General features: G+C 34.9%; 1 protein-coding gene across 1 annotated transcript; it reads right to left on the bottom strand.

Moving 5' to 3' along the window:
- Positions 1-649: 649 nt before the first annotated feature.
- LOC110101370 (protein PIN-LIKES 7-like) lies at positions 650-3,315 on the bottom strand. Its single transcript, XM_020829239.2, has 10 exons — positions 3,083-3,315; positions 2,904-2,983; positions 2,674-2,798; positions 2,364-2,485; positions 1,810-2,025; positions 1,608-1,724; positions 1,402-1,502; positions 1,258-1,310; positions 967-1,152; positions 650-886 (listed from the first exon to the last, which is right to left on the bottom strand). Exons 1-10 carry the CDS (start codon positions 3,215-3,217, stop codon positions 762-764), a joined length of 1,260 nt encoding a protein of 419 aa, XP_020684898.1. The 5' UTR covers positions 3,218-3,315; the 3' UTR covers positions 650-761.
- Between the last annotated feature and the right edge of the window lie 8,337 nt (positions 3,316-11,652).

The raw sequence follows: 11,652 nt of genomic DNA, 5'->3' as shown, positions 1-11,652 counted from the left end.
TTTTATTTGGAAAAAGTGTCTCAGAATATTATTTTGATTTGACTCCAGATGACGTTCGTATACACAATATAATTTTACCTTTAGATGAGTGAGCTTACTTTCAAAAGTGGTTAGGGCTTGGCTTTCTACTGTTGCCAACTTGGGGGGTTGAAACCAAGAACTTCTGTGGTAGACTCACAACAAGGACTCCAATTGTGTCTCACTCATAGATTTGAAGTACGACCATTTCGGATTTGGTGCATGAAAATGTGCTAGTTTTCCATCACCTTATTTTGAATTCCAAAAAATTTAATCTTGAAAGTTCTTATTTAGACAAGGGGTGTGAACGAGTAGAGTCGAGTCGAGTATTTGCTTAATTGACCTAAGCTAATTTAACTCTTTATTATTATATTATTTTAAATTATATTTTAAATTTAGTTTAATTTAAAAGAGGGGCTCCACAAGCTTACAAATAGTACAATTTGGCAGACTAAAAAAAATACTAGTTTTTAAATATTGTAACGTTGATTAACTAAAAATTAAACCCTTCACAGCTAACACCAGAATTATTGACTTGATAAAATGTAACATCAATTCCTTCTGGCTTGCACTGATTGCCTTCATTAGATTTTTTTTGTTGATGATTCCTGATTGCTATGTACTAATTAGCTTTCTGGAAAAATAATCTGAACCTCTTCATTATTCATCCTAATTAAAAGGGCGTTCATTTTCTCTGCTTTCAAATTGAAAAGCATTAAATGAATATTTCCATAGTTATAGTACTATGATATGATGTACATAAAAATCGTCGACCACACAGTGAGTGTTAAGGCAGCAACTAAGTATAACCACAAGAAGATGACAGAGCTTTCTTCCTGTCCAACTCCGAATAGCTGAGCCATCACACCTGCATTAAAAGAACAATTAATGATTATTTACATATCATAATATCTGATGTTTCCTTGTGAAAAAAAGAAAGATTTTTACCAATAGCCACTGCAGGAGGAAGAGTGAACTGTGTGAGCAGCACATATTGGAACAATGGATCTTCAGGCAGAAAGCCAATAGCAGCTGCAGCCTTAACTACAGCAATTCCTGATATGGGAAGAGCTATATATCTCACTACAGCTATTGCTAAAATTATGGAAGGCTTCACTGCTGATTTCCTTAAACCTACAATAAAAATCATACAAAATGTAATAAGTGTAGAAGTATCACAAGGAGAGAGAGAGAGAGAGAGAGAGAGAGAGAGAGAGAGAGAGAGAGAGAGAGAGATACCACCGGTAAGATTTCCTCCGAGAATAAGAGTTGTACAAGGCAGTGTGCCATCTCTGCAGAAAATGATAAGCAAACAATATGATTTATAATGCCAAAAGGAACCAAAGTAAGTAAATGACAAAAGAAAATAAAATGAAAGCTGACCCTAGTATCTTAAGTGAGTCCTGGATTACTCCAAGAGGAGCACTGTCTCCAATTATGAGAGATTTTGTCCAAGGTATTGCACCAACAACAAACCCAATCATCTGTGAAGCATCATATGTAATTAACCATGTAAATTTGATAAAATCTCTGTTTAGCAATGCAATATTGAACTATAATTAATCTCAGAATCATAAAATATTGATTACCGCAGCAACAGTTGGTGGCTCTATTAGTTCCTTTATAAGTTGATGAACTGTTTCCATGATTTTCTTCCAGAAAGGCACACTGCTTCTCAGCTTTCCATTAGATAGTAGTGGTTCCAACTGCATCAAATTTTTTTATTCAGGATACTGAATATAATCAATTCAATTTTATCTATAAACAAACTATAGAATTTATTTCTCTTACGACTGTTTTCTCTGTGTATTCATCAACTAATTTAGTTGATAGACTCAGCTGAGCCTCTTCATCACTGTTGGCTTCTCCATTTTCTGAGTGGTTTTCGCTAGCACTCGAGCTTCCATCGGCGATCGCCGGTGAACCTTCTCTCTTTAGCTTCTCGTATCTCGCACCATCTTTTTTTATAAGACTATAGGTGTGTGTCCATATGAAGAAACCCCCAAGCTGTAAAAATCAATTACAACGAAGTTTTCATACTAACATTAACATACAAAGAGGCTTTAGTTCATTTCATTGATGTTATTTGTAATATTACAAGAACTTATATGACACATTAACTACCTACTAAAACAATGGAACACCTAATATAGACCTATAACTACTGAGACCTACAATAACTTACCAACTCAACCTAATTAGTACCCAATACATAGAAAAAAAAAAAAAATCCCAATACATTTACCAACCCTATCATTATTGAACCTGCCCTTAAAGTAGAACAACTTAGAAAAACCGAATAAATATGCAGATCGAAGAACAGTACCATATGATAAATCTCTTACCGCCATAGACAAAGAAACATAAGATGTCCCACGCACACCACAACTGCTCTCATCTCCAAAGGGACTTGTAGCCTCTCTACATACCGCTGGAATAATCATCAGCATAAGATTTCCTAAGTTTCCTGCACAGAAATTTTACATGTTAACACGTAATAAATGCAGGTTTTGTTTGGGTCAGATTTTTGATGTTTCTTAAAATAATTTTTTAATATAAAAATTAAAGTTTTATTACTAAAAAATTGTTTTAAGAACCAGAAAAAAAAAAAACAATATCAAACGAAGCAAAATACTAATTGAATAGTCTACGTACCAGCAGAGCAATTGGCTATAATAAGGCCTTCGAAATGGCGTGGTGGTCTCAGTATCTTCACAGCAACCCAACCAAGAGTTCCGCCGATCAAGAACGTTATGGCAATGTTGATGGGCATAAACCACCTCATAATAATAATAGAAGAAAATAATACTAAGTACTATTATTATTATTTTTAAATGATATCAAACAGATTAGAGAGAGAATGAAAAAATAAATTAGCTGATTACCAGGAGATGAGGTCCTGAAGAGTTACAGTTTTGGCGAGGGAGGAGAAGACAAGTGAGGGAGAAAATACAGTAAAAACAATCTGTTGCAATTGTGCAGAAGAGACAAATTGATCAAATAATAATAAATTAAAGAAATATATTTTTTTTTCATAATTTTCTTTTATTTATAATTATCTTACCTTGTTTAAATCGCGACGAATTCCACCTGAGAGGAGATTACTGTAACCAGAAGCGAGAAAGGCACCGAGAGAACCTATTAACAAGAGCTGTATGACTGGCAGGCTTGCCACCAGTAATAGTGAGAAGAATCCCATCTTACAGTACTTTTTTAATTTCTCTCTGCTTCTTCTTCTAACTATATGATATTCTATATATAAATAAATCTGTAGGAAGAAATACAAAATTACAGAAAAAATTAGAAGTTGCAGTAGAAAGATTTGATTCATTTCATGCAAATTTTTTTTAGAATTTGGATTAGATAGTATCATGCAGATAAATTAAGCAAACGTGCAAATTGAATGTAGTCAATGAAGAAGAGCGATATTTTTTTTTATTAAAACATTATTTGTATAGCATATAAATGAAGGAGATGAAGTCATAATAAAATCTTTTAAAAAGAGCTTTGGTTAGAAGATGTGGACCAAAGTCTTTCCACTAAAATGGGAAGATACAATAATTACGGAAAATGTGAATAAATATTTTAATATATAATTAATAGATTAAAAGATATTGTTCTTAAAACTATGGAACAACAAAGAAGGTACGCAGTCAAAATCGAATGTTTTTTTTCATAAAAATTAAATAGAGATAAGTTTTTTTTTTTAAATAATGCATTATTAGACTGGTAGGTATATCACTTTCACATTTGCACATGTTGCAACTCGTAGAAAACTTATGAGATGCTTTAACAAGCATATGTAAAATTTTTAACTTCACAATGAATTATTTTATCTTATTTAAGTTGTTTAACTAATTTAAAATTATTATTCTTATTTTTGAATAATTATCTTTTAAAATTATAATATAATTTTCTTTTGAAGGGATTTTGTGAATCATTTCCAGCATGTGACATGAACTAGAAGATAACATTTCCTGGTGATTTTGCATGTAGCACTGGGATAAAGAGCTTCCTGGGAGAAACCAACCATCAATGGGAAAAATTATTGCATTCGGTGTCCGGACGCATCTTGAGGCCACTCTGAACGGGCCGTATTACCCAATGCATAACGTATTGGATGACGCGGCGCATTCGGAATGGCCTCCGGACGCCTTCGAACACCGCACAGAATAATCTCTCCACCAATGAATATAGACTTTTAATCAAAACTAACAATGAATATGCAACTTTTAATCAAAACTAAGAATTTCTCACCGTAAAAAATTATATTTTTATGATTTTCATTGAATTGATTGCAAAGAACATACTTTTTATTAGCCACAATACCTCTTTTCAAAAGACAATTAGTAGTTTTAGGCCTCACTTTTAAACCATTGAAAAAAAAAAAAAAAAAAAAAAAAAAAAAAAAAAAAAAAAAAAAAAAAAAACAAAAAAACAAAAAAACAAATGGCAAGTATTAGCAACTTTGAAATCCATAAACCTTCTAAGCTTGCAAGCATCTGTAATTGTTTCTGAAGGTACTCGAAGACTTAATCCAAATGGACCCATAGAGTTTTGAACACCAATCAAATAAAAAAGATGAAGCATTATATAATCTCCAAGGGAGCTTAGCTTTAGATATAACACGTAGGGTATCAAGAGATGGAATTCCTCAAATTTGGGTGAGTTTTCAATGTACTATAAATTCATCATCGTTGCATTTGCCTGTCGCCAACTGTCGGCCCTCGTCGCCAGGTGTCGGCCTTCGGTCGCCACCACCATCGTACACCATCAGCCACCACCCACCTCTGGCCACCACCACTATCACCGACTGACCCCTACCATCACCAACCACCGTAGCTCTACCAACAATTCAGACGGCCATTGCTATCACCATTTGTAACACCCTAAGATCAAATTTTGAAAACATTTTCTATTTTAATCTCTTCATTAACCAATCAGAGATTCCATTAATCTATCTATTGCGGGCTAGAATATACGCGGTTGTTAACCTTGCTTTCCCTAAGCTTTGGTCAAGGGGGTTAACCTGGTCAAATAGACCAAGCCAGGCTCCAAGACCATCTCCTTTGTACTCAATGGGTCAAACCAAGTTTGCTGAGTCCTGACCCAGGCCCTGGGTCAACTTAGTTGACCAGGTCAACTTGAGTTGACACAAATTTACCCAATTCCCTTCCTTTTAATTTCAAATATAATTTAATGCTTCTCAAGCCCAATTCTCTATTCCCCTGAACCCAGTGGGTCAGACCCAACCCATTGGGCCCATACCCTTGCCCGGAGTCAACCCAAGTTGACCCATTTAGCCCATTTGAGCCTAAATCAAATCCAAATCAATTCAAACCCATCTTAGGCTCAAACCCCCCATCCCTTAGACTCATTTGACCAAATATACCAGGTCAACTCATGTCTTGGTCAACCCAAGCCTTGGTTGATCAAATGTAGCCTATTTTGGTCAAATTCAACCTAATTAAAACATGTAAACCTTTCCTTTTTGGCTCCCTTATTCAAACCATGGCTAATCCCCTCCCTTTCCCTCCTAATTAGCCTTAAGATGAATCCTAATCGTGGATCTAAGGCATTGAGCCTTTAAATAGTGAAGTTAGGGTTCATGAGAAGGGAATTTTGTAATCTCTCTCTCTAAACTCTCCCAAAGCTGCAAGATCTTACATGAGAGCTCTCCCAACCTTCTTTCGTCCTTTTCCAACTCAAATCCACTGCCAAGACCTCACCGACTACGAGATCTCCGGTGAGCCGAGGCTACTTCCTTTCTAAGGCTTTTTTTCTATCAATCCAAGATGAATCAAGGCCTGAGTTCAACTAGAGAATTGTACGATGGCAATCTACAAGCTCAAGATCCAACAGTTAGATCTCTTAAAAACTCTTAACCTAGGTCACTACATGTTTTGGTGGAATTTTGAAAGATGAATATTCAAAAGCTTGGTTTTCTTTAAGAATTTTGAATTTGAAGTTAAATTTTAATTCTAAAATCGAATCGTCCCGTTAGAAAAGATATATCACCTCGAAAGGTGAAAATAAAATTTCAGAATGGTATTCAAATTTAGAATTATGAATTTCATCTTGAATATTGTAACCGGATGCTAATGAGAACTTTATATGGCCCAGAGGGATCAAAGTGAGGTTCAACTAAATATCCAGCTATAATAGTCAAGAAGTTTGATCGTTAAGTTCACATACAAAGCCTTATCGAAGAAAGATGTATCTCCCCAAAGGGAGAAAGTATCGTTCGATGATAATTATTCGAATATGACGATAACAATCATCTTTAATCTTTCTCAAAGGAATCCAATATAAATTTTTAAAAATCAATTTTTAAAATCAGATGAGTGTGTGGTTCTAAATATCCTACGAGCACAAGCCCTCGTAGTTAATTATATCGTAGGGAGACAGGGTCTCCTAAGAAAACTCTCGATTAAAATAGTAACAAAATTTCGTTAGATTTTCTAGGAGTGATGTCAAAAAGAGGTAAATTTTTGAAACTCTAAAGGGAATGAGTCAAAATTGAGCAGTTATTATCAAAATCAAAGGAAGAAAAGTAGGAGACACTTTGAGATTCAGGAGCCATTCGGAAGTGTCCCAACTTAATCTAAGTGTTGGTCTTCATATTTTAGGATTGAAAGAAGATTTAATTAGAGTTGAGCATTTTATTAGAAATTTAGGATTAGATTTCCAAAGTTTGGGGTCTTATAATCAAAGATCTTCCCCGAATCCTAAATCTAATTTAAACACTAGACCATAGTTGTCCGAACCTAACTAGTGCAGTGCAAGGTCTGGACTTTTAGGCCTGGCCTGGATTGGGAAGCCAGCTAACCACCTAATCAATTTAAAATATATAAATCCCGATCTTTTATGACAGAGTGGTAGGGATATTTTATTTAAAGTTTTGAAGAGTTGGGGCCGACATCTAGAGATTTTTCTAATTGACCCCTTTGACTTATATTGGGTGCAAAATGCTAAAGACTAATACAATTAAAATTTTGACACTTTTAATTTGTCTATAATGAAATACATGCTAGTTGATAACTTCAAATCAAATATGCTTGAAATTTTAAAAACAGGCTTAAAAAAATAAGTTTTTAGAAGAATGGGCTTCCCCAGGTCCGGCACCTCGTCCTTTTCGGTCAGACTATCCAAACTCTACCTGCAGGTGGGGAAGGATCTAAAGTAAGAAAAGAAGAAGTGCAAAAATATGCATGCGAACTAGGGGCGATCCCAGGCTAATTCTCTATATTCATTATCTTTCTATATTATTTAGACTCACTAAATTTTAAACTATTTAATCATGAGTATAAAACTTTCACACCCTCACGAGTCTCACATATCAAGATAAAAATAAAAGCGGCACACAAACGCCAAAAAACTAGAAAAAGTAGGTAGCTCTATACGCAATCATTTCATCACATTAAGTATGCATGAATCAATTAATAAATGGTCATAGGAAAAGTTGCCTTTCTTATTACAAACCAGGGCATTATAGAAAGTAAAGTGGCCGGGCACCACTTACAATAACCCGAATTCTAAACCTAGTCGAGACACAAGTAGTTTTGAGTGAGATACTTTTAGTCTTCAATTCTTCAATCTTGTTCTCCTTCGGGCTCCTTTCCTTCAAGCGCCTTGGATTCTTCGTAGTAGGCTATCCAAATGAATAAGAGGACACTTCCTTTGAGGGGAAGGCCACTCTTTCCTCTTTGGATAGGGAGGTAGTGATCCAAATTTAGATTTCCAAATAAAAAAGGGCTACTCCCCTAAGGGGTGTCCTTTTCTCTCTGGAGTCCATACTTTGGACATATATTTCCCAACTCAAAACTCCACTTTCACAATACTTTATATTTACACAAATTACATTTATATGAAGATGAAAAAATTCTAGACTCTCCTGTAGGGTTATCCTAAGCAGTTAATAAATCAAAAGCATTTATTCTCAAGTAATTATATATGTGTAAAAAAATAAATAAACACACTGGCCACGCTCTTTTTATTATTTGGGGGATTATCAGTTAAAGCGCATGTGCAAGCAACATTTATAATTAATTTTATTTAGCCCCCTTTTTATTGCCCTGCATGAGCGTGGCCACCTGCAAAAAATTATGTAAATATCCAGATCGTTACTATCCTAAGGGTAATCTAGTCACCAAACATATCAATCATCTATAGAGTGTAGTAAAAAGTAAACAGAAATAGCAAGGCAATTTTATCCACATAATGCAGTAAAATTATAAAAAATCCGACACACAGCAGAAAAGTTAACACCGACCTAGCCTAGATCTGGAGTTGGTTGTCCTAGCAAATCATCTAAAGTGTGTGTAAAAGGTCGTGTGGCTGGGGTAGATCCTAAGTTGGGTAGTTAATTAAAGTTATTTAAAATTTTGGATTTGTTAAGGCTTAAAGGGAGATTTAAGTTAGAGTTTAAATATTAATATATTAAGAATTTTATTTAAATATATTTTAAGGGTTAAATAATTACTACCTTTGTTTCACACCAATGCTGAGAAGTTTATTTCACCTTCTTTGGGGCTAAGTTAATAATCTCGTAGGCCTGGGTTACCTAGTAGTAATCGGGGTTGATTAAGTTAATTTAAATTGGTTGGAATTAAAGGAATAGATTAATATTAAAATGATTTAATGCAAGTTAACTGCGATCAAAATATATTGCGTCGCCTATAACTAGAATGGATCCCAATCCATTAGTATTTAAACATTAATTAAAGTTTCCTTTTCGTACCTTCAATAAACCTGAACTCGAGGTAACTTAAACTAATTACCAAATATATGAACTATCCAAAGCAACAAAAGCCTACTATACACACATAAATTTGCTAGAGTACCACTTTTAGCCTCAGGATTAGGGCCGGTAATTCTCTTTTTCTACTTTCTGTGATGTGAAACTTCTGTATGTGGCACGTGTGCTTGGTTGTTTTGGTTTGCTATATTATGTTGAGATGTTTATGATCTTTATTTCACTACTGTTCTTTTAATATTTTGCTTATGATGTGATTTATGTGATAGATTACCCATGAGTTAGGGGCCCTTTTACTACTAACGTTGTCTTATGTAGGTGGTCATACACGTGCAGTGCTAATAGATGGGCAATAATAATTAAACTTTAAAACTAATGACATTTGTTACAGGCGCTCCAAAAATTAATAAAGTCCCCTCCCTAAATATAAATAGAGCATGGCCAAGTATGATTGACAATATGCATTTTCTATTCATATTAATTGCTTGGGTTATGCAATATAAATTGCTTGGGATGTTTTTCTTATGATAACCTTGCAGGTTTAGTCTGAGTCTAGATTTTCTTTTTCATAATATAATTTGTTATAATTCATATTGAGTTGTGAAAGTCTTCAAAAGTGATGTATTTTAAACACCAAATACTTAAAGAGGAAAAGAAAGGCCCTTTATAGAGAATTTCTTAGTCATTTGGATACCCTTATAGAGGACGAACTCCTATGAGGATTGGAGGAAGACTATCCGAAGGAAGATGAATCCTATAAAGATGATCCAAAGGAGGATAATCCGGAGGAAGACAATCTATATGAAGATGAAGGCTTGAAGATGAATTGCCTTGCTTTTAAGACTTACGCCATTTAGTAGGATTAGAATCCAAATTATTGTCGATGAAGCCTGGCCACCATTACTTTTCTATAGAGTCTAAATTATACTTATACGGTACTTATCATAGACGTTGGACTTTTTTTTACTTTGGTGATTTATATTGATGTGTTTACTTTGTGTACATAATAAAAATTACATGCTTTTATAAGTTTCTTTCTTGCATGTGCTTGACCTGATTTTTACTAGGCTATTTAAGGACTAAAACTTTTTTTTACTCAGAACTAAAATTTAATGTTTTAGGTATTAAGAGAGTTGCTATTTGCATGTTTTACATTCTTACAACTTGTATAGTTTTGATGATTTCAAATATTATTATTTTATGTGTAGTTATCTCCTAACACGTTTTTGGAAGAGTTGTTTTAGCTCTTGTGTGTACTAACATTTCAGGAAAATCAAACTCCAGACTACGAAGACTTCAAATCAAATTCAGCATGAGATACTTTGTGTATTTAAAACTTGTATTTTTCTTTGAATTAAGTTTGAGAGGGAGTGATTATAATTGAGCGAATACATACACACACTTTAGGAGATCTTGAAAATTTTGTACTGATCGTACGGGACGATCAGGTCAGTTATCTCCTCGTAAGAGAAATGGAACGAACAAGAATTGAAGAAAATTTTTCTAAGTCCTGATCGTCCAGGACAAAGTGTATTCGTCCCAGGACGATATGTTCTCTGAAAAATTTTTGTTCAGACGAAGTGTATTCGTTCCAGGACGAGTTGCTCTCTGGAGTATTTTTGTCCAGGACGAAATGTATTCGTCCCGAGATGAAATCTCCTCTGGAGAATTTTTGTTCAGACAAAATTTATAATCGTGCCAGGACGAGTTGCTCTCTGAAAAAATTTCGTCCGGACGAACCCATATTCGTCCCAGGACGAAGTGAACCGACTCTAAAATTTTAGTGACGTTATGTAGTTTTTGGGAACCGACTTATGGAATAACCGTTCGTATCGGACGAACCTAGTTCATATGGGATGATGTATGTGTATGAAGTCATTTCGTATCCATATATATTAGATTCGTTTCTAACGCATTTAAGTAAAATTGTCAAGGACGATCCACGATCGTACGGGATAATCCAATGCGTATTGACTTAAAAATTTGCAGTTTTTGGACGGTTATTTGTGTCTTTCGTATAAATAGTCCAAACTAAACTGCCACTTAATCTTGTTGCCTACTGATCTTCGTGCCTATTGAAAGAAGAGTCAAGGAGAGAGTGTGAGAGAGTGTTTGAAGGAGATTTCTTGCCATTGGAGCATGAAGGCTTCACTTGGTACTCAAAGGTAAGAGTCTTTACTCTTGGTTTGTGATTACTTCACTATTTTCTCTCTTCCTTCTAGATTTCTTGTGAAGAAGATCTATCAAGGAGATCTGGTTCTCTGCCGACATTTGAAGAGTGTGAACAGCCGAGGGTTCTCTGCCCACACTAGGAGAGTGTGAAACGATGAAGGGTTCTCTGCCCACACTAGGAGAGTGTGAAAGGACGAAGGGTTCTCTGCCTACACTAGGAGAGTGTGAAAGGACGAAGGGTTCTCTGTCCATACTAGGAGAGTGTAAAAGGACGACGATTCTTTGCCAACACTAGAGATAGTGTAAAAGGAGACAGTTCTCTACCATACCAGGTAGTGGTAGAAAGAGTGTTTGTAAAGGCTTCTCCGCCTTGCCGTGGATGCAAAAGGAGAGTCACTAGTAGTATTAGTGCATCACTCGGAGTGTGCCTCTGGAGAGTGGATGTAGGTCTGATTTTGATCGAACCACTATAAATCTCGTGTCTTTATTTTTCTGCTGCTTTTTATTTTTATGTTTTTACTTTTAAAATTGTGGTTGAAAAACATTTTCTAAAAAAATTCATTAAAGTTTTTATATTCGTTTCCTAATTTAAAAAGAGGGTTAAATTTTTTAATTACCAATTCACCCCCTCTCTTGGTTAGCCGTGGGACATAAGCTTAGATTTAACAATCTAATTCATAGTGAACGAGTTTCAACAAGTGGTATCA

The sequence above is a fragment of the Dendrobium catenatum genome, unplaced genomic scaffold, assembly GCF_001605985.2.
Source record: "Dendrobium catenatum unplaced genomic scaffold, ASM160598v2 fragScaff_scaffold_1429, whole genome shotgun sequence".
Taxonomy (NCBI): domain Eukaryota; kingdom Viridiplantae; phylum Streptophyta; class Magnoliopsida; order Asparagales; family Orchidaceae; genus Dendrobium; species Dendrobium catenatum.
Note: the sequence above shows the minus strand (reverse complement) of the source record. Positions and strands in the feature narration are given on the sequence as shown.